Raw genomic sequence first — 27,914 nt, forward strand, 5'->3', positions numbered from 1 at the left:
CAACAGGGTGTTGGTGGAAACTGGGCTAATGTTGCCTGAAGAAGGAGAAGAAGAGGTGGGAGATGCGTCTGGAAGAAGGAGAAGAGGAGGAATGTAAAGAGTGGAACTGAGGGTAGGAACTTTGAATGCTGGCAGTATGACTGGTAAAGGGAGAATGTTAGCCGATATGATGGAGAGAAGGAAGGTTGATATATTCGTGCGTGCAAGAGACTTAATGGAAGGGAAGAAAGGCCAGGTGGAAAAGAGGGGGATTCAAATTGATCTATCATGGTGTGAGTAGGAGGAGAAATGGGGTAGGGGTTATTCTCAAGGAACAGAATGTCGAGTGTTTTGGAAGTGAAAAGAGTGTCAGAGTAATGATTATGAAGCTGGAAATTAATAATAATAATTCATTACATTTATATAGCGCTTTTCTCAGTACTCAAAGCTCTATCCACACAGGGAGGAACCGGGAAGCGAACCCACAATCTTCCACAGTCTCCTTACTGCAAAGCAGCAGCACTACCACTGCACCACCTGTGAGGATTGTAGGTGAAATGCATGAATACTGTTAGTGCATATGGCCCTGAAGTTGGGTGTGCGATGAATAAGAAAAGATTTATGGAGTGAGTTGGATGAAGTGATGGACAGAAAGTGGTGACTGGAGCGGATTTCAATGGACATATTAGTGAAGGGAAAACAGGAGACGAGGAAGTGATGGGTAGGTATGATGTCAAGAAGAGGAATGAAGAAGGTCAAATGATAGTGGATTTTGCAAAAAGAATGGACATGGCGGTCTGTAGGATGAAGCTGGAAATCAAGAAGAGGAGGAAAGTGAGGGCAGAGCCAAGAATCAAATGGTGGAAGTTGAAAAAGGAAGACTACAAGATTGAGTATAGGGAGGAAGTAAGACAAGCACTGGGTGGCAGTGAAGAGTTACCGCACAGCTGGGTAACTACAGCAGAAGTAGTAAGGGTGACAGCAAGAAGGGTGCTGGGCATGATAAATGGACAGAGGAAGGAGGAAAAAGAAACCTGATGGTGGAATGGGGAAGTACAGCAAAGTATACAGAGGAAGAGGATGGTGAAGAAGAAGTGGGATAGTCAGAGATGCAGAAAGTAGACAAGAGTAGAAGGAGATAAGGCGTAAGTGAAGAGAGGTGGCAAAGGATAAAAAAAAAAAAAAAAAAAAAAAAAAGGCGTATGATGAGTTGTATGAGGGGCTGGACACGAAGGAGGGAGAAAAGGACCTGTACCGACTGGCTAGACAGAGGGACCAAGCTGGGAAAGATAAGCAGTAGGTTAAGGTAATAAAGGATAAAGATGGAAACATACACACAAGTGAGGAGCGTGTGTTAAGCAGATGGAAAGAGTACTTTGAGATGCTGATGAATGAAAACAATGAGAGAGAGAGAGAAGATTGGATGAAGTTAAGATAGTGAATCAGGAAGTACAACGGATTAGCAAGGAGGAAGTAAGGACAGCTATGTAGAGGATGAATAAAGGAAAGGCCGTTGGTCCAGATGACATACCTGTGGAAGCATGGAGGTGTTTAGGAGAGGGCAGTAGAGTTGTTCACCAGATTCTTTAATGGAATCTTGGAAAGTGAGAGGATGCCTGAGGAGTGGAGAAGAAGTGTACTGGTACCAATTTTTTAAGAATAAGGGGGCTTATGCAGAGCTGTAGTAACTACAAGGGGGCAGGCTGACAGACGAGATTAGACAGGAGTCCCCTTGGACAATGATGTTTGCTGATGACGCTGTGATCTGTACCGAGAGTAAGGAGCAGGTTGAGGAATCCCTGCAGAGGTGGAGATATACTCTAGAAAGGAGAGGAATAAAGGTCAGTAGGAACAAGACAGAATGCATATGTGTGAATGAGAGGAAGGTCAGTGGAATGGTGAGGATGCAGGGAGTAGAGTTGTTGAAGGTGGTGGAGTTTAAATACTTGGGATCAACAGTAGAGAGTAATGGGGATTATGGAAGAGAAGTGAAAAAAGAGTGCAGGCAGGGTGGAATGGGTGGAGAAAAGTGTCAGGAGTAATTTGTGACAGACGGGTATCAGCAAGAGTGAAAGGGAAGGTCTACAGGATAGTAGTGAGACCAGTTGTGTTATATGGGTTGGAGACGGTGGCACTGACCAGAAAGCAGGAGACAGAGCTGGAGGTGGCAGAGTTAAAGATGCTAAGATTTGCATTGGGTGTGACGAGGAAGGACAGGATTAGAAATGAGTACATTAGAAAGTTAGCTCAGGTTGGACAGTTGGGAGTCAAAGTCAGAGAGGCAAGATAGCATTGGTTTGAACATGTGCAGAGGAGAGATACTGGGTATATTGGGAAAGGATGTTAAAGATAGAGCTGCAAGGAAAGAGGAAAAGAGTATGGCCTAAAAGGAGGTTTATGGATGTGGTGAGAGAATATATGCAGGTGATAGGTGTGATAGAGCAAGATGTAGAGGACAGGAAGTTATGGAAAATGATGATCTGCTGTGGCGACCCCTAATGGGAGCAGCCGGAAGAAGAAGAATTCCAGTGATGTGTGCATTGTACATATGTACTCTTCCAGTATGCGCTGGAGATCACAATCTGATCAGGTCAATAGTATATTATCCACAGACAGCTATAGCCATTCCCATTGGGATGTTATGTACCAGCATCTTTCACTAAGATCTTTAGATGCCCTTTAATCACTGTACCACACCACACAGTTCCTGGGGTTGACACTGTAACAGGAACCAATCATATTTTGGTTTCAGTTTCTTGCAGATGCTTCCACTACTAAAATTTTGAACTGCATTCATTGAGGTTCCATGTCTCTGATGTCTCCTAGAGGCAAGAACTTCTCTTCTGCTGAGGAGACCTGAAATAATCCCCAATGGCTGCATATACTATACACTGAAAATACACTCTTACTACATGTTTTGGAATTCAAGGTCTACCCAAAGAATATTTCTTTATCGGTGTGTTCACAATATATAGTGAGATTAAATTACTTTAAAACCAATTATTATTAAACACTTACAAGCAACTTTGTATCAAAACATGGTGTATATTATAGAAAAGTTTAAATAGCAAAGAAGCCCAGTAAGGATTCAGATCAGACAATCACAATGACAGAGGATTTTGGAAGGTTGTCATTTCCCATGCAGCAATGAAGCCTCCCACCAGGACTAAACAGTCAGAATGTTTCGTTCACTGTCACTAAAGAGGCAAATACTCTATAAACAGTTATTAGCTGCATGTGAACAAATAAGTTAAAGGTTTACCTGCACTCCTGATCCTAAAATTATCTTCTTTTAAAAAGCTGAATGCATCAAGCTATCTAAGTGTTGAGTCTTTTGTGATGAATTTTATATACCCATTTTTATATTAACGGAACTCTTTCCACAGTTTAAGCAAATGTAGTTAAGACAACCTAGTATTAGTGAGCTTGGGTGAATTCATGAATACAATAGGCAATGAAGCAGCATTCCACCCAGCTTTGTGTCTTACTGGGAAAGATTACTGCATCCATATACTGCATAAATCTTGTTCAGATTAAGGAAGCATATATTCTTGGAAAAGTGTCAGACAACATGTATTTAGAACAGCTTGCTTACTTGTATTTCAGGCATAAACAAAAAATAAACAAAACTTTTTTTTTTTAGTTACTTTTCATCATAAAAAATTCTGAAGATGAGTATTATTCTTAAAGTTCTACAGGTGTTGGAGCTCAATTATAAATTATTCATTATTTCTTAATCCTTCCAAACAGATGTGGATTGACCACACTTTCTGTATATTATACCTAGATGCCACCGATAGATGTTGTGCCACAATGCTGCTTTCTACTCTGAACAAAACTAGGTAGATATATAAAAGTGAATCGCGTTGACTTGTGCAAGTTTGTACTTCAGTAAAAGCATTTCCAGATTTTAAATTCCGTTAACAACTCATAACGTATTAAAGATCACCAGCTTCATGTTTTTCCCATTCCATTAATTTTCTTTACAAATAAAGTTGTTTTAAAAAAGGAAGACTTGTTAATTAATTCCCAATGTTCACAAAATGTCAAGTCTTGATTAGTGTAGAAAAGTTAGAAATTGATATTTAAGGATGCCAGCAGTTCGGAAATTCTTTTAGTGATAGCTGCAGGGATCCAATAATCAGATTAATAATTCAAGTGTCACTTTCTTCAGATCATGCAGAATACTCCAGGAAAAAAAAACGAACAAAAAAAAAAAAAAAGTACGGTATTGAAAGGCCAGTGGTTTGACAAAATTAAATACATCTGGGCATCTTGTAGAATACAGCCAATTTGAGCTACAAAGATATCAGGCTTGAAAATTCTCCATTTGGTCTGTGTGTTCCTGCCTTCCTTAGCCCCGATGGCCCTCAAATGTACAGATTCTCCTAGAGTACATCCTAGCCCTGTGTATAGTCCATCACAGACATGATTTCTTAAATAAAAGGTCAGGTAAACCAGAGAAAGCAGGTTTCCTACCCTATATCATGCCAGGAAAGAATTCTGGCTGCCATCAAGGGCTACAAGTTCCATTGTTAGCTACAGTATGCCCAAAGGTTTACCTTTTAGGACAGCATACAAGACAGGGCCTGCAACAACTAGAGGCCCTTGTTTTACCACTATGGACCTTTTGCTTGTTGGCCAACTTTCCAAGATGGGAAAAGACAATCCGAGATGGATGGATCTAGTATATTGCAACCACAGCTTAGACCACAGAGTTGATTTTTGGACAAAACTATGCAATACACCTGTTTAGAAAACACTATAATAAGATAAGAAACACAAAACCATATACCAATTTTAATTTGTTTTTGTATAATATATTCTATCAACTTGAGTTGATGAAAAGTATCCTGAAATTAAGTAAATTTCACAGTTTATAATCTTGGGGTTCATGATCCATTCATAACAACGTAACATTTCTCCTATAGCACTGGTAATAATTCAAATAAACTGCTAGCAGTACCATGAGATAAGAAGAAAACTACTCTATATCTCAAACAGTGGATCTGTTTCCCTTCAACTGAGCCATTTTCTTTTTTGTTACATTAAATCAATTCATGACACATTTTAAAAATTTCAGTGTACTGCTTATTCTCTCTCATTTACAAATAAGTCATGTGCCAAAGTCTGTGTTTTAATATTTTTCTAAATATTGCACGACTTTATGAATTCTGAAAATTATTAGTAATTCAACAGTAATACACTGCATTTGCATTTCAGTCGATTATCTGCAAATTTTGTAGATCACTCAAAATTGCGAGAATAAATGACATGCTAATGGGAAAGGCCTACTTTTTTTTTTTTAAACTTTTAAGAGCATTTGGCTTCCTTCATCATTGCACAAGTGCTTTTGTTCAAATACTTACTAATCTGCCCCACCAATGATGTTTAAACTGATCTGAACCATGCTGTCCAGTGTTAAAATTCGAAACCTTTAATCCATGAATTTTACAGAACATTCATCATATAGGTTAATTTTTTTTTCTTTTTTAATTTTCATGAAACTAACAGAATGCTAATTAATGTGTTTAAATATATGAAAAGTAACAATAAGCACCATGAAGATGCAGCACATACAGTGGTCCTGCATTAATCAATTATGGTACAAACAAGACCAGCTTCTTTGCTGTAGTATTAAAACTTAAAATTACTGCTAAAATCTTTAACACATCTTGCAGAAATAATTCTCAATTTTAAAGCCTAAATTAAATTAAAGATGCATGAATCAACTAAAGCTGCATTAGGCCTCTTGATTATATACTCCTCCTTATTTTTCATATTATTATTAGTTCCTCTCCTGGTGTACTTCCGATTGCACATTTACTGTACTTTTTATTTTGTTTTAATCAGTTCTGTTTATGAACTCCAGTCTGAAACTTTATTGTAATGTTACTGAATTCAGCCAGGGCTGGACTAAATATCCTTCCTATGTACTCTTTGCTCTTAAACTTGTCCTCTTGAATTCAGTCACTTTGTTGTGAAAGCCAAGCCTTGCAGGAAAAAGTAAATCTGTGCCCCACTATGCCTGACTAGCACTGCAAGACAAACTCAGTTTGCAAATCAGGATGAGGATAAACATGATATTAGACCGAAGACAGGAATACTTATTTTACTATCCACAAAAAGGCTTCCAAAAAAGGGAAAGGGCAAGAGCAGGAGCTAGCAATTAAAAGGAGGCAAAGGTTTAAACACAAAAACAAAATTCCACAGGTAAGGTTTCAAAATGTATCAGATAAAGAAGAACCACTCAAACAGAAACGTTGCTTAAAGGCAGCACAACTGTATGTGGAGTGGAGCAGAGCCTAAAACTTTGCTTGACTGTTTGCATCTCAGAATGCCTTGCAAAGCTGCATAGTATTAATGGAACTCTAGGAAGTAATTGTACTTTACAGTGATTATTCATAATATTGTACTTACCCATAAAGTATATGATCCCTTGCAACTGGCCTGAGAAGTTAGAGTGCTGTGCTCTGAGACACAAGGTGAAGTCATCTTGCTGCTTTCTGACTGTGGAATTGCTAGATCATATTCAGACTGCATCTCTGGGAACTTTCTTCTCTTTATTATCTTCAAAAATAGAAATAAACCAGTGTCAGGTGATTTACAAAATCTGAACAGACAAACCAAACGTGGTCAAGGGGAAAAATGCAACATACTGAAAACTCTTTACATGGATAAGTATTTCAGATTAAGTGCATAATCTATTTCAATCTATGAAAAACTAACTGATGGATTGATTTAGTAGTTAAGATACCACAAAGAGATTCCTGGTTACTGGGCAAGACACAAACCAGAGGGATCTTATCTTAGGGAAAAGTCTGCAAAACAAAATCGGTAGCCTTGAGTATATCATATAATTTATTTCTGCTGACCTGAAAAAGCTGCCACTTAACAAGTGAGTTTGGAATTTTATTTAGAAAGTTATTCATCTCATACATACCAGGTTTATATCAGGAGAAGATATACTCTACCAATGAACCATTTGTTTTAAATCAGCAATTAACCCAGAACATGATACCAGTTTGTCTTAGGGCATGCTCTATACATACTAAATCAATATACAGTCAACAGTTTTTACAGCCTTTAGCAATTGTAAGCAAAAAACAATTTTCATCTACCAGTTTTATTAATATGCTTTTTAAAGAGAGAAATGTACTGGAGCATATTCTAGCTGTAGCATATTCTAGCTGTAGCCAATACTAGGTTGTCACAGAGTTTTGCCATATACTGTATATACTCAATCTAATTTGTTCATAAATGTCAATACATCAAAACAAAAATCATACATAAATCTTAGACACTAGGAATGCATTTGTTTTGGTGTTGCTTACTTTTTGCACAATTGTTGTGGCAAGCTCTTCAATTAGTTCTTCTTTGTTTTCTCTTAAGTAATAGGCTTCGTTTTGCTTCTCCTATTGGGGGAAAAAAAAGAGATTTCTGTTAAATCCAATATTTGAAATTATAGTTGATTTCATTCTGATACAGTTTAGATGACTAGCCTAGTTTTCTTTTTCTACTAGTTGCAATTTATACAGACTAAGCTTTAAAATGCAATGACAATTGCTTTAATGAGATGTATTTTTGTTGATATGCATTGTCCACATTAGCATAATTGTTGTTACTTCCTACTCTATCAAGATAAACATTTCAACTTTGTCCTGGCAGTATTACCAAGAACATTTGCCAGAAAAAACATTTTCAAAGCAAGAAGAAACACAGTCTATACTTTTTATAATAAAGCTGTCTTCACAATGTCTTATGGAAAGGTTATATTCCTCTAGCTAGAAAATTAACCTCTAATTGGAAATCTCAAAGTGCATGGCAGAATTTTAAGCCTAATTGCTCAGTTAATTAATGGTAAGATATCAAGTACAGATGAAGGTAGGATAAATGCATATATGTTACTACTGTACAAAGAATTACATATCGGGTAAAATAAGAACAAATTTGAATGTTCCTTTAATAACATTATATTTGAACAAATAGATTTTCCCCTTTATAATAATGAGCCGCTGAAGATTAACTAACAGGCTATAGTAATACATAAATATACAAAAAACTAAGATGGATTTATTAATCACATAATGTATAATAACAGCGTATATTAGTTAAGTTAATCATCATACGTTTCACATTACAATGAGATGCTGACTTGGATGGTTCCTCACAAACAATCATGCAAACATTAACGTAATATTAACAGTGGCTCATCCATAAACAGAAAACTATAGCATTAACAGATGCACCCTCTACATCAGATATATATTTAAGGGACTTTAGTTATTGAGAGAGATATTTTGATGAAAACCACCCATTCATACAACAGCTCATTTCCTTTTCACCTAATGCTTTAAGATCGGAAGCTCTTCAAGGTTCTACTTTCAAGTACACTATATGGCAGTATATGCATTCACAGTCCTTTCTGAGAAGAAGTACTTCCTGACATTTAGAGGAATTTGTTCTTGACTAGACTAAATCTGTTTTTGCTATCTTCATAATCTTAGACATATATCATCTCACCTCTTAATCTCTACTTGTTTAATACGGTAAAGCTTAGCTTCATGCATTTCCTTTCATTGGTTATCTCACAGTCCTGTAATTTGTCTAGCAGCTTAACTCTAAACTTTTGTTTAGAAATAGTTATTTTTTGTGATATTCCATTAGAGGTCTTCCTGTGCATTACACAAATTAGGCATAGCCTCTCTTGGATTACATTCTTCACACTGTGTGCTATGTATCCCAACATTATAGTCTTAAGACATACCTAACTTACACTGTATTTACAACATTGCTACATAATTATATTTAAAATTTTAATTTCTTGTGTGTAAGGCTTAAATGTACTTACTTCACCTACAAAATAATGAACAAATCTAATGTTTGCTTAATCACATTAGTTGTGTTTTAAAGATTTACCAACTTAAATAAATTCGTACTCACATTTTGTTTAAAGTCATGAATGTAGATAGATAGATAGATAGATAGATAGATAGATAGATAGATAGATAGATAGATAGATAGATAGATAGATAGATAGATAGATAGATAGATAGATAGATAGATACTTTATTAATCCCAAGGGGAAATTCACATGATATTGATACAGTATCAAATTTCAGATTCCATATTTTATAGGTGTTGTTTTACACTGAATGGCCTTTTCATAAATCCAAAAGTAAATAATATTCACAATAATTTTGCAGTCTACCTCACATCAAGTCATTTTTATATGATTTAATGTAGTTTTTCCAATTATGTTTCATGAGGTTGAAAAATATACATTATTTCCTGAATGCTTCCCTTTCAAATGGATGGGAATGCCTGGTGCAACTTTGCTAACCAAAGCACAAAATATAATTTAAGTTAGAAACAATGCAAGATTCAAAACCAGAAAAGCACACTAAGAAATATGTTCCTTTTTGTTATTCATAAGTCAATCCACAATACGAGTCTTAATGTTCAGAAGCTTTGCCATGCATGCTGCCATCAAGTCCAGCAACAAGTCACGTCTGTGATCACAAAACTGCAGTGTCCTAACCTCATTTTCCATAAACCTTACAATGAACACTACCTTTGGTCTCATACACATTAAAGTGTTACCTTTGCTCAGTAATGTCTTTTATACAGCTTTACTAATCCACTAGGGTGGTATGCTACATTTATAACATGTTTAAAGCTTTGACATCCAATTATCCTTCATTTTATGTAGTACACTTTTAAATGCATACCTTTTTCAAGAGACAAACATCATTTGAACAACAGTAACAATATCATATTAAATGCGCTAGCTTTCAAATAATTTTGCCCTTTGTCCTTGTAACAGATTTTTAATTCATTGTTTAATGCACTTAATTTGATCCAACAGATTTCTCTGTTAAAGAAGAAATTACCACATTGTGCTTGTTATAAATGCTGTATGTCTAATCTAACTCTGAAAATGACGTTTGGGTATAGATTCTTTTTAAATTCTTACTTGGTAACTGTAGTGAATAACCTCTATATCATACACTGGAAATAACTAGCAACTTACCATATTCAGTGATGGTCCAGGTATGCTCAGTGCTGCTTCATTCTCCGATGTTAACTGGTTCAGCCATGATTGCACTTGCTAAATAAAATAAATGCACTGTATTCTATAAGTCACTATTTCTGAAGAAAAAAACTAAGGGAAACAGACCTATTATGAAGATAATGTTTAGCTTACATTTGATCTTCATTCTCCACACTTTGGTACTTGTCTAGGTCAGTGAAACTAAATTTTTATTAAGTAGTCCACACATAAATCTATGTATAATTTAAGGGTTTTCTTTAAATTACTCTTTTCTCATTTTGTCATCAAGTGTTATCAAATTGTATATCATGATTTAGTACTTGATTCATAGTTGGAAAGGTTAGACGCATTAAAAAAAGTCGTAGATTATATATATCAGGAAATCAAAAACTGCATGTTAAAGTCTAATGCAAATTTAGTACAAACACATAGAACTATCATTTGTAACACCATGTAATATGAAACACTAAAATATTAATCTAAGTTAGAATTTTCTAATGGTCAAATCAGGGTTGGTTATACAGTATATGACCCTTTTCTATAAGCAGTGTTGTAGGCTTGGAAAAGTTTGATTGGGTTCATGCAGCTCTTTCATTATGCTAACTGCCAATAGCTGGTGAGATGGCATGGTAGTAGCAAGTGTTAGTAATGTTGCCTCACAGCTACAAGAACCCGAGTTTGATTTTCTTGTGGTGTTGCTCTGTTTACTTCTATTTGCTTTCACAGCCTAAAAAAATGTATATGAATTCCCAAATAACTCAGTGCATGTGCGCGAGTGCATCTTGTGAACAACCATTTACTTCCTCAAGAGATGGGTTTTTTCTTGTATGTAATGGCACTAGAATGTAAACTATTTTCTTGCAACTCTCCAATGGAAATGGCATTAAAAGAAGTTAATGGATGTAAAAACAAGCATTGTCCATCTCGCCACCACTCTTTTTTGGTGTTTTCCTTTAATAAGTTACAATACCCACCACCTCTGTGTTCTCCCATGTGTTCTTGTGAAAAGGATGTCTGTGTGTTATCAATATCATCTGGCATTCCTCAAGTTGTCAGCTAATTTAAGGTCAGAAATGTCTTTGAACTCTTTAAAAAGTCTTCCAAACAAAAATTGGTTTACAAAGTTTGGTACAGATGCAAAAGTGTTTTTGTTGGGTCTATAGATTATAGCTTGAAGTATAAAATGGAATGAAGGGTGAGAGGTTGTACTGATTTAAGCCTGAATTACTTTCAAGAGAATATGACAGGAAAAAAAGTAACTGATTACAACTGTGAATTCCTGTTATTGTGCATTTGTAGGATTTTTCCAGTTATTGCTGGAGTAATTAAACCTTCTCATTACTATAGCATCTCCATGTAATTTAAATTTTTTGATATTATTAAAATGTTGCACAATGACATAGTTATCTACATTGGTGAGGATGGATTGTCTATGACACATTATGCGAGGTTTCTGTGCTTGCTGATTGATAGTTGAATACACGTGTCCTCAGTAACATGTGGTGCATCTCATATCTGAAGTATTTAAAATTTTCTATTATGAAAAAATGGCCACCTCCCCCCTACCCGACCATTGTGATTTTGCCACTCTTTTCTAAATAATGTGAATTTATTTTATATTATACTCATTTCTGTCACTATATTGCTTCAATTCTGTTATTGCTTTAACAATACATTTATGCAGGACTACATAACTATTTGCTTTATATTTCATGCTTCTAACTTTAATGTACACAATTTTTTTAGCATCTTACTGACTTTATTTGTGCTTATTACCTGTAGACTAATCATTTATATTCTCATTATTATTGCTTCTTCTCTTACATAAACTTTAAATGTGGCCTGTGTCATTCCTACATTGTTTAGTTTACTGTAAATAGTCTTCAGCTAATCTATTTGTGTGCATTTCCAATACACCATTGTGCCTCTAGTTCAAATGCAACTTGTCCCACGATTACAAGTCCCATCTGTGCCAAAATGCATTCCAATGTTCAATAAACATGTACCTCTATACATTACCCAGATGTAAGACACATATTCAACCTTTTGATTTCCACAGGCTTCTCTGAACTGGCACATGTCACAGACAGATCTTCAGAAAAGGCCACCCTTATCCCTCCTCAACTTAGCATACTGCCCTTTAAATTCGTCATGGAAAACTGACAGCCTACCATTCCCTATGTTATTTATTTTAACATGGACAATGACAACTGGTTCCAACCCAGTTCTTGCCAGGAGGCTATCCATAGACCAACAGAGGCCTCACTCCTGTGAATCTAGAAGGAAGTACTCTATACTCCCTTTTGCAACAGCAAAGCATCACATTCCTCTAATAATTCAGTCCCCTACTATCATTATTTTGCTTCTGCTGGAAGATGTACTTATGGTTTAACTAACTCACCTGCAGCTCACTTCAATCTTTGCTTCCAAGCTTTATTACTATTGTAATTTTATATCATGATGACCATTTACAGCTTTTAGTGTCTGCTCCTCATTTTATAGCTGGAAATACAGTTTGCATGCACCCTCAGAATAAGTTAGAGAGACTCTTAATCCAAATGGAAAAAAAAGATTAAAAATATAAATCAAACAGTAACAAAGTGTTCTGGCCAATCATGGAAATTGAAAGACAGTTTCTTCAGGAAGCCTGTCAAGTTTCGGGTGAGATTTAGTTGTTTAAAAAAACTATTCTTAAATTTACAAAACAACAACATTTTATTTATATAGCACATTTTCATACAAATAATGCAGCACAAAGTGCTTTACATGATGAAGAAAGAGAAAAAAAAGAATTAAAATAAGAGAACACTAATTAACATAGAATAAAAGTAAGGTCCGATGGCCAGGGAGGACAGAAAAAACAAAAAAAAACAAACAAAAAAAATCAGCAGGGGTTCCAGGCCATGAGACCGCCCAGCCCCAACTAGGCATTCTACCTAACATAAATGATCAGTCCTCATACTTAACACGTACTTACTGTAAGTTAACCAGACAACCTGTTTTCATCAGGATGTGCTCATGTTCCAGAAAAAACATCACAAATGGCCATTTGAGTGGACTAATAAAAAAAATTGGACCAACTGGAAATCACACCAGCATGCAAGACCTGTAAGTAAGCAAACAGGCAGGCTGCACGGCTAGTTGCAATAATAAACTTCAAACTTGGATTAATACTCTGCCACATCATATTAACAGAACAGCAAATTTATCTTTATAACATGTGTCTCCCAGAATTTCTTCAAAGTGATGGCTGTTTTTGTTTAGCTGGCTCTTTTTCATTACTTTTCCTAAAATACTATAATACTATACCTTAACGCTACATTTGTGGGACTGTTGAAAAGTGCTAAATTAACTAACTTAATAGCTCATACAACTGTTTTTGCTTTTCAAAAACAATGGTATTCAAAGACAAAACACTAATCTTTATGCAATGTTCTATTAAAAACAAACACAAATTTTGTTTCTGTAATAAAATGTATGCGGTTTTTTTGTTTTGTAGACTAAGCCTTTTCCGCTAAATGCAACCATCTTTAAACACCATTGTGGTAACATTCTCCATCTTAATTCTAACATTTTTTTCACCACTTGCAACAGTACAGGAAAAAAAATTTGACTTTTGCATGCAGTATTTGTTAATTAGCTCTTTTTTTGCTTCCTTGCCTTAATTTCATTACAGTTTTTGTTTGTGTCGTTTTCATTCACTTTAATGCAGTGTGGCCATACTTCTGTCGAAATTACATAATATATTAAAACTTTCATCAAAATTTAGAATTCCACTACATTACGTAGTTCTATATATCAGCCTTAAGGACAGATTTCTGTGCATCTGTGTGTCAGTCTGGTTGTTATATATCTGTTATATGGTATTTGGTATGAGATTAATAAAAGCAGTGTTAATGTATGCAGAATTATGGTATATTGATAAGCGGGATGAGACAGAGTATAGGAGTCAGGTGGAAAACTTTTGTTTCTTGGTGCAGAAAGAATTGTCTGCAACTTAACATCAGCAAAAACCAAGGAACTGATTAATGACTTTTGTCACATCAAAAGAGCCTCTGTGTCAGGACACTATTCAGGGATAGTGTTGATCGTCGAAATTCATCAAAACGTTTTATACAGCGAATATGTTAACCTTGCTCACTGAATATTTTCCTAGAGGTTCGCAGTGTGGCCAGCTTGGGGCTAGGATATACTTGACACTATGTTACATGCACACTTATGGACGCCGCTGTTATGCAAGCAGTGCATCAACGATACTGTCATGTGTACATTATGTAAATCTGGAGGATTCTAACAGGTTGCAGTGAAAGATGCTGTTATGAAGTCATACAGTTGATGGTATGCGAGACCTTTAAAAGTATCTCGTGATTATAATGGGGAATATACTGTACAACACAAGCATTGCCTATGCGAGGAATGGATGAAGAAAAGCACAATGAACACTTTAGTACACTTTAGTCAGCATTTAAATTTAATGATTTGCTTCACCACATCGAACTTCATCAAAGCAAGTACACTGATCATTGGTGGAGCTGCAATTCACCTAGCCGTCACACGGAGTTTTCTTGGAATGGTCGAATTTGGTTCACTTTCAAAGAGCTGGCTATTTGATGTCAGTTGTTCTGATAAGCATGTTTGTCACTATAGAGATGTTGAGAGTAAAGAATGATGCTGACACCTCATACTAAAACTTGAACACACAGGCCACCCAAATTTTTGGTGGTACTGCAACTCATGCACAAGTCGCGTTAATTTCTAACAACGTGCGCAGAGGACGCATCAAAATAGCGCTGGGAAGGTATGGCAGCCATGATGCATGCATGTAAGCATTCTGAGTGTTAAATACATACAGCCCCTTAGGTGAACTTTATTTTCCGAGCGCTTTATGATACTTTGCAAGGCCAGTGTAACATCACAGAACTATACGAGTCATGCTCAAAACTTGAACACGTACATACTGGTAGATCATTGCCACTCTGCTTTGGGCACGCATGATGTTGCAACCTGCTAAGTTCTCCAGCCTTCCACACAGCAAAAAAAAAAAACTGCAGCATTTTCATTTGACTGGTATCTTAGCTTATCATAATGAGAATATCATGAATACAGGTAACCATCGATTTGTCGTACGGGTTTCAGTCTGGCACTGAGTACACAAGTCAATATTGGAATATCTTAATTATAGGGGAGAGGTCAAATATGCTTTACAGCATAAGATATAATGATATCACATTATATAAATAAAGATCCTTGTTTTTCAAAATTGTCGTTATCATAGTGTGGGACTAGCCAAAGTCATGTGCAATAACATTCACTGCTTTGCCACTTTTATATTGTTTGATAACTTTTAAGTTTGTGTAGTGACTTGATCTGTGGCAGGTGCAAGTCTCTGCAACAGGGAGCCCTGTGGTGTGAAAATTTGCGAGGACAGCAATCCCCGTTGAAGATTAATTGGATTATCAGCAGACTGACATAAGCAGCTGTTTAATGGTCCTTGAGAGGGCAAATTATTATCTTACTACGAAAGGACGCTGATCAATTGTAAAACTTGAGAAATGCTGCTCACCCTCTTCAATTTCAAGGGGTAACAGTATCCTCTCATGTCTTTCTTTTCTTTACCTACCTGCCGCGTTGTTCATTGCACCTCCTTTAAAGCTTGAGGCATTTAAATGCCATAATGCAATTACTTTTACAAAAATACAGGTACAGGATCTACAAAATAAGAAACTGACACTGGAGACACAAGTGAACAAGATTGGATGCAAAGACACTGGTGCCTGATATACTTTGAGACAGGCAAAATAAAATGTTATGCAATATAGTGTACACATTAACATATAATAAAGAGTTCATGCTCTGTACGCTTCTTGGCATGGCCAATGTGTACACCAAGAATGGAACACTGCAAGTGCAATGACCTATACTTTATTTACTTATTGCAAGTTTGTGGCCATTTATTGTATTTTGTTTCTGGTATTTGTCCCTCTTTTTCTTTTGTTGTTTGCAGACTCACAGTTCATGTCACATAATTGGCCACGATAATCTGTCCAGCATAGTTGGTAGACTTTTCCCTAGCTTGCAGTGTCACTTAAAAGACCATTCTATCATTATAATCCTCTAAGAACTACTTCAGTTCCTCTATCTCCACTGACTTTAATGAATTTCAGCAAGTTTAGTGAATATCGTAAATATTTTCATAATTCTGGTGAACTCATGGCAAAGTCAACTCCTCAATGTTTGCTCATCACTATTCAGGGAGTGGATGTAGAGGTGGTGCATTTCTACAATTATTTGGGGGTACACATTAATGACAGCTTTGGGAACAGCATAAGAAAGGACAGAACAGGATTTTTGTTGTTAGGAGACTGTATTCCTTTAATAAGAGAAGTGACACCCTTCATATATAACTCTGATGGCCAGTTCATTTTTTATGCTATGGCATGCTGAGCCAGGAACATCAGTGAAAGGGCAGGATCTATTATGGAACACTCTGCGAAGGAGAGAATTAAAACAAAACTGTTTGCCATTATTAACACTAGAATTACCAAAGCCTATGTAAAAACTCAAATTCGGCCCACCTTAAAATCCCTTCACACCTCTTTGTCAGTGTCTTTTGTCTTGTAAATGTGCTGATCAAGACAAGCAGCCTACTATTCCATCCCCCTACCACCAAAGAACTTGCACAAAGTTCTCCCACCTCATGCCTTGATTTGGGAGTGAAGTGCTGGAGTTTTAGAGTGGAAATAACAGATCGTTATTTCGAACGCATGCATTTCATGTGTGTTCCATTTCTACAATAATCTGTGTAAACACATTGTTAAAACAAATGTTTTTCATATTTTAGTAATAAATGACAAAATGTAGGCATAAACTATATAATGTGTGAAGCCTGAAGTCCAAAGATCAAATAAACACTTTCACAAAAGATTCAAGGATGTTACAACAGTTTCCGTGGTGCAGCGGTAAGAATTGCTGACTTGTACTCAAGAGACCCCAGGTTCAATCCAGACTGCCTTGTATATTTACAGTTTTGAGTAGTGAGCTGCTCTTATTGTTAATATTATATAATAAACACATACATTTAGTTTGTGTCTGTAACAGCTGGTGTACATTTGTAGGACTTGTAAAAGTTAGTGCTTTTTTTTTTTTTTCCACCTTTATTCTCTCAGTCACAATCATGATACATACTACTGTCCCACCAGGGATCTGACGCTGTTAGTTTTTATTTTAAACTGGGAACAACCGTAGATGTGAGTGGTGTTTTGAGACAATGGAACTGAACATTTTCTGATCTGGATGAATAAAAGCTGACGCACTAACGCTGGTGAATCTGCCTTATTCATATCTCACGGTCACTAGATTTTTTTTTTTTTTTTAAATATAAAACAGTTTTATTGAGTGTTCCTGCTAACGCTGAATTAGTATGCACCTTATGGTCCATGATGTCAAAGCCACGCTGACAAAAAAAAAAAAAAAATACAGACATAGGTATACATGATATTTGGAATTATTCATTTTATGACATGTATAGTACATTTCAAAAAATATTGTGGCACGGATGCAACATATTCATATTCATTCGCAGGACTTCTTGTGGTTGTAATCAGTGACTGCGTGTTTTTTTTTTTTTTTGATCTTGCCAGTCTCCACTTTTGGGTACATGGTGGTGTTTCTTTTGTACTCCAAGACATGCAGAGGAAAGAATAGTACAGGGAGGTCAGGTCTGCGCTATATGCAATCACCAAATTGAAATGTTAACAGTTTCCACACACCCAAGGACCGTCCTACCTACATTTACAACAGGTATCTGTTGCAATGTACACACTTCACTCTGTGCTGTGGTTCCTATTACGCACCTGCGTGCTCCTGCTCGCACGGGTTGGGGGGTGTTTTCGGGGGAGCATGATCATGATTGAGAGAATCAAACTGGAAAAAAAGCTAACTTTTACAAATACCATACATTTACACCCAATGTCACATTTATTTGTCTCTCTTTTTTTTTCTCTGTGCAGCATTGACGTCATGCACCAGAAGGCGTGAGCTTATTCAGTGTGAGCACGCGGGTGGCCGGTTGCTGTGTGCTATAACAAGCTTGACCTGGTGGCGATCAACGCACATATACTGTGCAAGGCATGTAGGGGTCCACTGGCATTGTGACAACATTCTATTAGTAGATTGTTGACAATTCTAAGAGGCACAATAGGATTTTTTCCGCCATCTTCAAATGATTCCAGTGAAGAGTCAATGAGCTAACTGCAGAACAGTCTTGTATGGACATATATGACAATGGCTTGAAGAATGCACTTTGAGGCATTTCAAACCCCTACAGCCCAATAGCAGACTGCCCATCCCCATGCCCATAAGCAAGTAATACTTGTGTTGTATCAACAGACAAAGGGATTTTATTCCTTGATCATTTAGCTGCTCTTACATTAGTTATCTGCTGGATCGATTACCAAAACTTCACTGTTGAAAGCACCTGCACTAACAACTGGTTCATAGTACTTATTTCGTATTACTAACCACTCTGCGAGTCATTGTTGCTTGTTCTATTTTACAAAGGCTGCTCATCACTTGGTAGTCAGGTGGATTTAAAGCAAGGGATGTAGGCTAGGTAGACTGGGGAAACTTTGACAAGCAGTTAGGGTGTTCTGGGAACATCTGGCGGAGTATTTAGTTCATGATGAGATAACCTCCAACCTCTGAGAGGATTTCTGTCATGTGTAAAGTGAGGCTGGAGAGATTGAGTCCAAACAGACTCTGTTCAAGGCCTCAATTTTGAAAGTGGCTGCTAAAAGCTGTGGTCTTAAGACAGCTGGGGCATCACATGGCAGCAAGACTAGGACCCTATGGTGGACACCTGATGCAAGAGATGCTGGCAGACTGAAGAAGGTGTCTTTCAGGAAAATGCTCTTCTGTGTGATTTTTTTTTGACTTGATTGAGAGGTACTGACAGGCTAAGAGGACTGCTACAAAAGTGGTTGCAGATGCAAAATCTCATGCATGAGAGGAGTTTGGAGAGCCTGGGAAAGACTATCAGATGTCCTTGAGACTGTTCTGGCAAACTGTTCAACACCTCAGCTGAAGAAGGTGTGACCTTGCCTAGATTGTGTTAAGCAGGGATGGATAGATAATGACATCTTCTAGCAAAAACTATTGAGCAGTGGAAGAATTTCATTTGCCCAGTGGACATGCCCTACTAAGAGAAGGCATCATTGAACACATCATGTGTAGGATCTCATCACTGTTGCCTAAGGCACTAAGGTGGTCTGAGGACTCCATTGTAATTAGGCTGCCAGGGGTGGATAAGATCCGACCAGAGATTCTGAAAGCACTGGACATTGCTGGTATAGAGCAGCTAACATATATTTAATATCACAGGTAAAGCACCTTTGGACTAGCAGACTGGTGTGCTGGTCTCTAATATTTTAGAAAGGTGACCAGAAGTTTGTTTTAACTACAATGGGATTACACTTCTCAGCCTTCCAGAGAAAGACTATGCCATGGTACTGAAGGGGAGACCCTGTTCAATGTTTGAGCCTGAAATGCAGGAGGAACAATGTGGATTTCATCCTGCCTATGGAACATTAGACCAGCTTTTCTACCTGGTGCAATTGCTGGAGAGTGCAGTGTATTAAAACCCAGTCTACATGTATATTGCAGACCTGGTGAAATCTTATGATCATATATATCCCTTAGTAAATATTGTGGGAGGTAACAGGGTACATCTTGTTGCTATTCATTCCCTATATGAATGCAGTGAGAGCTGTGGCCAAATACTTGGTGTTAGGTTGAACTTGTTCACTGTAGGTGTCAAAACTCCATTAAGGCTATGTCATAATCATTCGTTTGTGATTTTCACAGACAGGATCAAGGCATGGCGGACGATGTGATGTTGTCCAGTTAGGGAGGCTAAGGGTAGCCTCTTTGAGCTACATTATTTGTATGAAAATGTGCTATATAAATAAATGTTGTTATCACTCTTTTATGCAGATAATATAGTCCTCTATGCCTCATTTGACTTTCACCTTTGGCATGTACAGGAGTACTTTGCTGCCAAGTATGAAGCAGCAAGGATGACTATCTGCACCTCCAAGTCTGAGGTCATGGTTCTCCTTCAAAAAAGAGAGGAGGGGTGAGTGGGTCAGAATTATCCTTAATGGAGGAGTTAAAGTATTTTGTTCACAAGTGATGGAATAAGAAAGCATGAAATTGACAAGCAGATAGGGGCAGCATCAGTAGTTCTGCAGCTGCTGTACTGGCACCATGGTGGTGAAGTGATGTTAGAATCTAAGTACAAAATTCTCAGTTTATTGGTTAATCTACCTCCCTGTCCTCATCTATGGTCAGGAGCTATGGGTAATGATTGAAAGAATGACAATGCTTAGTATAAGCGACAGAAATGAGGCTTCTTCACAGGACTAGTAGGTTGACATTTCATGATGGGGAGAAGCTCCAGATCGAGTGGAACCAGTTGAGGAAGTTAGGGCATGTCATAAGGATGCCCATGCTCGGAGTTCTTACAGGCATGTCCCACTGAGTTAGACACACTAAAGGGATGAAATGGAGTGGGAATGAAAAGGAATTCCCCAGGAAGAGCTGGAATCTGTAGCTGGAAATAGGAAAGTCTGGGTAGACCTGCTTTGCCTGCTGCCACTGCAACCCTCACCAGGAAAAGTGGCTGGAAAGATGAGAGATGCAGTGGATCTGATCTGATCTAATTCTGCTGTGTGTGTATGTATGTATGTACTGTATATATATTTACATATATTTACTATATCTCTGACTATTTATTTGGAATAGTTTTTATTACATTGTTGCATATTATTGAGATTTATTGCTACCAGTCACTGCCTTTGCATTGCTTGGTTATTTGTGTCAATATTTCTCTACTAGCAGTAACAACAAATACATTTCAATGTATAGTAACCATATATGAAATTGATTTGCCACAGGCATTGCAACATTTCATTGCATCTGGTTTTACATAAGAAATGTATTCCTAAAAATTATTTAATGCTGTCTACACAGATGCCCAACTCTGCAGATGTGTTTATCCTGAAATAAACATGCGTACAATTAAGGTTCTTCTGATTACCATTGATGCTTTAAGATAATTTAGTTCTCTTATTATTTAATTTCCAATTTATTTTAAGTGCTGTACAATTTTACAAAATACAGTCTAACACACAATTATTAACTAAAGCACAAAACCACCATGCATTATTATATCTTACTTGAAATAATTATACAGACTTGTTCTTATTTTTAAGTTGGGGTCTACATGTATTTTTTCTATTACGAAACTTGCTCCCTAATACTCTTACACATTAATAATTTAAGTAAAGTGACCTAGTTCTAGAATAATAATTATTTTCACAGTGAAGAAAAGGAACAAACAAAGTAACCTACATTGATTTTTAGAGAAAATAAACTTCTGGGGCTTACAGTTATTTAGAAAAAGACAGGCCAGTCTCTGATATAATATCAGATATTATATAATATTATTTGACTAAATGCAAAGGGAAATTAAATTATTACACAATGCCTTAACTAAATATTGGCGAAATCTAAGAAATACAGAAACTTGCCAATTCCCATAAAATGTTGCCTTGAATGTTGTTCATAGGATAAACAATAGTTAAACCTTTGGATACACACAGAAACAAGCTGGCATTATCATTTTAATTTTTCCAGCTTGCTTATTTTTTTTTTCCTTTTCATTTCTTGCGGCAAATTTCTTATGTTCTTTACAGGACATGTACTGAGCCTACTCTGTTTCTCTAATCACAAAGTTGAGAAAAACTAACCACAGCATAATAAAAGAGCCTACCACAACACTTATATTATAAATACACCATGGATGTCAGTGGAGTTACCTTTTTGTGCTTTACAAATGCAACATTAATTTTGGACAAAAGGGTCCATTTGGCCACTTAAAATCTTTAATTTAGAATTTAAGCTGAAAGCATAGTACATAAAATCACAGGTAATAGAAGCAAATAATTTGAACTATTTTGGATTATGTCTAATCCAATTTTCCTTGGTCTGCTCTGGGAACTGTAGAAGCAGGGTATACAATTGTGGGGAAGGTGAATGGATTGATTTGTGTTAATAAATTAAATAATTATTGGCTTTGCTTTTGGAAATTACAATAATTAAACATTTCAATAAGGCTCACATTTTACTTTCCTTACCTTTCACAAAAGATTCACTGTACTAATTTCTTTCATTATTTTAAAGACTTCAATCATGTCACCTCCTACATCAAGATCGTTACTTTGAAATGAGTTCAATAAGAACACAAGAACAGAGTTGGAAACTTGTTGAGGATAAATTTTGCACATTATGACATTTTTCGTTAGACAGAGAAAAATAGACAAATGGAATAGGTTACCAAATAGTGTGGTAGACTTTAGAACTTCAAAACTAGACAATGTTATTTTGGGGAATTAGGTGGATAGGGCTGGTGAAGTATATTCATGTACAGTTAGGTCCATAAATATTTGGACAGAGACAACTTTTTTCTAATTTTGGTTCTGTACATTACCACAATGAATCTGAAATGAAACAACTCAGATGTAGTTGAAGTTCAGACTTTCAGCTTTAATTCGGTGGGGTGAACAAAATGATTGCATAAAAATGTGAGGCATCCAAAGCATTTTTTGTTTAACACAATTCGTTCATTTCAGGGGCTCAAAAGTAATTGGACGAATTAAATAACTGGAAATAAAATGTTAATTTCTAATACTTGGTTGAAAACCCTTTGCTGGCAATGACAGCCTGAAGTCTTGAACTCATGGACATCACCAGATGCTGGGTTTCCTCCTTTTTAATGCTCTGCCAGGCCTTTACTACAGCGGCTTTCAGTTGCTGTTAATTTGTGGGCATTTCTGTGCAAAATTTAGTCTTCAACAAGTGAAATGCATGCTCAATTGGGTTAGGATCAGGTGACTGACATGGCCATTCAAGAATTTTCCACTTCTTTGCTTTAATAAACTCCTGGGTTGCTTTGGCTGAATGTTTTGGGTCATTGTCCATCTGTATCATGAAACGCCGCCCGATCAATTTGACTACATTTAGCTGGATTTGAGCAGACAGTATGTCTCTGAACACCTCAGAATTCATTCGGCTGCTTCTGTCTGTGTCACATCATCAATAAACACTAGTGTCCCCAGTGCCACTGGCAGCCATGCACGCCAAGCCATCACACTGCCTCCACCGTGTTTTACAGATGATGTGGTATGCTTTGGTTCCACGCCTTCTCCATACTTTTTTCTTGCCATCATTATGGTTGAGGTTGATCTTGGTTTCATCTGTCCAAAGAATGTTTTTTCAGAACTGTGCTGGCTTTCTTAGATGTTCTTTAGCAAAGTCCAATCTAGCCTTTCTATTCTTGAGGCTTATGAGTGGCTTGCACCTTGCAGTGCACCCTCTATTTACTTTCATGCAGTCTTCTCTTTATGGTACACTTGGATACCGATATGCCTACCCCCTGGAGAGTGTTGTTCACTTGTTTGGCTGTTGTGAGGGGGTTTATCTTCACCACAGAAATGATTCTGCGATCATCCACCACTGTTGTCTTCAGTGGACGTCCAGGGGCCTCATGTATAAACGGTGCGTATGCACAGAAATCTTGCGTACGAACATTTCCACGCTCAAATAGCGATGTTTAAAACCTAAACTTGGTGTAAAGCCACGCACATTTCCACGGTACCTCATACCCTGGCGTACGCACTTTCTCCGCTCGGTTTTGCGGACTGGCGGCACCCAGCGTCAAAGCAGTGCTACTGTTCCTGTGTGGTCACCCTTTCTTTCTTAGACCCACATTCCTGAAGTGGCTTTATAAATACACTGACATTAACTGCATATTGTTTATTAGTGCAATGCATCTGATTGTAATTAACCTGTAGCAATATAATGGTACAGGGAATAGCCATAGTATTCCAAATACCATAACTGCTTTAGTGTTGTTACGCTCACTGCATCATCTTCTTCTTTCAGCTGCTCCCGTTAAGGGTTGCCACAGCAGATCATCTTTTTCCATTTTACTCTCACTGCACCACTCGGAGTATTTATATCACTGTATCTGAGTGGGGAATCACAGCAGCAGCTGATTGGAAAGAGAATTATCGGTATACAGTTTCAAGCACACACTACCTCAGCCACAGCAAAACGCGTCAGAGCCTTTCCTGTACAGACCTCGCGTTTCAGAAACAGTTTCATCCCAAGAACTATAAACGCACTCAATCAGTCCATCAAGTGCTCCTTGTAGAACTGTTTGTACTTATAAGTAAAATTACCCCACTGTAAACTTGCACTACAGTTATAATATTGCACAACCTGCGCCACTTTATAAAGCGATTATGATGACGATATCATTTTTAAGGTGAATTGCAGCAAAATATGTTGCTTATAGTATACAGATAAAACTTTAACTTCATTTAAATCTGTATTGTTAATAACTAAACATGTGAGGACACGGTGCCGCAGCGCTAGCTAGTTCACGGATAGCTCCTGCCTTGCGCTGTATTATTGCTGGTGCTAACGCGATACTGGAAGGATAGACGGATAGAATAATTAAACATGTACTACGAAGATATTTCAATGTTCCTTAAAAGTTTTAAAGAATCGGCGTTCTAAGCTTACAGATGGCTTAACGTCTATTACAGAGCGGATTGTGTGGCGATTGGGTATTTGGAGAAAGAAAAGTAAGGACAGGAATTGGAGGTTAGGACGTTTGAAAGAGACAGTACTTCTGTAATAAATTATTTCATCGAAGGTCGCACATGGCGCAGCAAGCCTCTTGCGTGAGATATGAACAATCACTGCGCCATCGTGTTCCCATGTTTAATAACATGCTTTCATTCCTATCATCATGAAAAAGATATCACGTATACATCTCAGTATTTTAATTATTCAGAGAGCTGTAATATCATGAATGTAATGGATTCTGTGTCCTGTCAGAGAAAGAGAAAGAACGGAAGCACGTAGTGATTCACACACATAGAGCACATAGAAGATCAAACACAGAACAAAGCATTTAACGTGCTACTTGAGAAACTAGTAACATAAACTATTTTAAGATGAAGTTTATGATGTTCTACTTTAATGACAAAATAAACTACATGATTAAAGTGGAAATTTCAAGACTAAAGGTGACATTTCGTGCTTTTTTCCCCCCACTGTGTGCCTATTTTTTTCTCTGAACCTTAATAAGCTTTCATATGACACTCAGACGGTCCGCTACGAGTCGCCTTTTCACACCGACTTTGACATCCATCCTTGAGCTTTCGAGTTTCTCCGACACTATGTCACTCGATCAACTTCCTTTTGTTGATTATACCACTGTTTAAACCAAGAAATAGTATGTTTTTCCTTTGCCTCCACTTGGTATTCGCTGAAATTCTTGTATTTTCCCCCGTGCTTTTCCCATTATCTTTTCACAGAAGGCTATTTATATCGATTTGCATATTCAAAGAGGCATAATTCTGGGAGGAGTTGGGGAGGGACAGAAGGCGTGTGCACGTGCGTTACTTTTCTTGCTGATCGGGATTTATGTAGTGGAAGAACGTGAAAGTTTGTGTACACACAGATTCCTGCATCAGGATTTTTCTGTGCGTATGCACATTCCCGCTTTTGTGCTTACGCCATGTTATAGTGCGAGTTCTACGCACGGCGTTATACATGAGGCCCCAGGTCTTTTTGTGTTGCTGAGTTCACCAGTGCTTGCTTTCTTTCTCCAGATGTACCAAACTGTAGATTTTGCCACTCGTAATATTGTAGCAATTTCTCGGATGGGTTTTTTATGTTTTCGCAGCTTAAGGATGGCTTCTTTCACCTGCATAGAGAGCTCCTTTGACCGCATGTTGTCTGTTCACAGCAAAATCTTGCACATGCAAGCACCACACCTCAAATCAACTCCAGGCGTTTTATCTGCTTAATTAATAATGACATAACGATGGACTTGCCCACACCTGCCCATGAAATAGCCTTTGAGTCAATTGTCCAATTACTTTTGAGCCCCTGAAATGAAGGGATTGTGTTAAAAAATGCTTTAGTTGCCGCACATTTTTATGCAATCATTTTGTTCACCCCACTGAATTAAAGCTGAAAGTCTGCACTTCAACTGCATCTGAGTTGTTTCATTTAAAATTCATTGTGGTAATGTACAGAACCAAAATTAGAAAAAAAGTTGTCTCTGTCCAAATATTTATGGACCTAACTGTATAACGCCATGTGTAGAATTCACACTAAAAAGGGCGTATGGACAAAACTGGAAATGTGAGTATGCACAAAAAAAATTCAGACGCATAAAAATTTGTGTAAGCCAGGTTTCACGCACTTCCCCTTCATAAAGTGCGATGAACATGAAATTTAATGCACGTGCATGTGCCTACAGCTTGAGATCTCCCAGAATTTCGCATATTTGAACATGCAAATCAATATAAATAGTTCCTTCTGTTTAGTGATTTGTTAAAAGACAAACGGCAAAAGCACGTGGTGGGCAAAAAAATTTTTTTTTAGCGATTCTGAAGTGGAGGCAAGGAAAAAAACGTACTATTTGTTGGTGGGTGGTATAATCAACAAAAGGAAATTGATGAAGTGAAACAGCATGGAGGAGGCACTAGAAAATTCAATTTGAGAAAGTCACAGAGTGCTCAAATTAAAAAAGAAGTGGTCAGATATCAGTTGATGTGAAAAGGCGAGTTGCAGCTCACTATCCCTTTATTGTGTTTCAGACAATATTATAAAAGCTAAGCCCCATGCAGCGGTCACATATCCATGCGGTGATGATGCTGCTGTGCCAAACAAGTCTTTGGGCGCTGGCTGCGCACACACCTCTGCATCGAAAACCGTTGGACGATGATCTAGTTGTGTGCTGAAGAACGCTGTTCTGGGGTCACAAATTGCAATTGTGGATGCTGTAAGAGATGTGGCCATTGAGGAATAAGGGCTGTACTATGTGACACTGATCACAAATTAAATGAACTGGTTGAAAAATAAATGCAACATCTGATAACCTGTTTTTACATTCTGCTAATTACATTCAAACAAAGCTGTAATGCTGTCCAACTTGGCTGATCATTTGGTGGGGCAAGGTCAGGGTCATCAAACCGCAACTCTTTAGGTACGGGCAAGCCATGATTGTGTGCCACATTATGTAACACGCTACATTGCTTGCACAATGTGACACACTTTCTGTGCACTATAGAGCAGCACATTAATAGAGTGGAAATGCTTTCTATTTACATAAGCAAATTAATTCTCTGAAGGCATTTTTAGTGTAGCATCGGTGCTGAGCACCACAACGGTTAGATTCTCTGCTCTTTACATGGGTTTTTGAGGAGACTCACTATCCTTAAAAGGATGGCTTGCCCTTTGCCGCACTAGTTGGTGCTCCAGTTTTAGATGATGCAATGCCAGCTCATTCTTTTGGTAATTCATCCCTGGCTGATGTAATTTGCCCAGCGCCATTGCAAGAGCAATGGGCGTGCACTGACCACTCAGATTACATTTGGAAAATTGGATGTTGTGTGAATTGCGTTTTGATGTTTGTCAGTTCAACCACAGGGTACCTGGATGACAAGCGGATAATACCATCTTACGTAGGTGGCATTTTGTGATTCGGTGATTTTTATGAAAAAAATGATCAGTCAGCAAGTAGAGCACAACTCTACAAGAAAGCAAGTTTTGGCTGGCCACTTACAGGTTGCATACTGATCTAATTTATCTTGGTACAAATACAGCTAGCTGCTGTATGGACTTGTATCATTTCTCTAGGTTCAAGCAAAAGACTGTGTTTGCAGTGGAGTGCACTCACTCACTTTGCCATATGGCCCTGAGATTGCGTCTGTGGGGTGCTGGTGCGTATTAGGCTCTT

General features: G+C 37.4%; 1 protein-coding gene across 1 annotated transcript in view; it reads right to left on the minus strand.

The window, feature by feature from the left end:
- Positions 1-27,914, minus strand: part of myripb (myosin VIIA and Rab interacting protein b) — a 602,328-nt gene that overhangs the window by 161,588 nt on the left and 412,826 nt on the right. The window contains 2 exon segments of the mRNA XM_051928763.1: positions 6,400-6,549; positions 7,314-7,394. Coding sequence (XP_051784723.1) covers positions 6,400-6,549; positions 7,314-7,394 — 231 coding nt within the window.

Source organism: Erpetoichthys calabaricus, chromosome 6, assembly GCF_900747795.2.
Source record: "Erpetoichthys calabaricus chromosome 6, fErpCal1.3, whole genome shotgun sequence".
NCBI classification, from domain to species: Eukaryota; Metazoa; Chordata; class Cladistia; order Polypteriformes; family Polypteridae; genus Erpetoichthys; species Erpetoichthys calabaricus.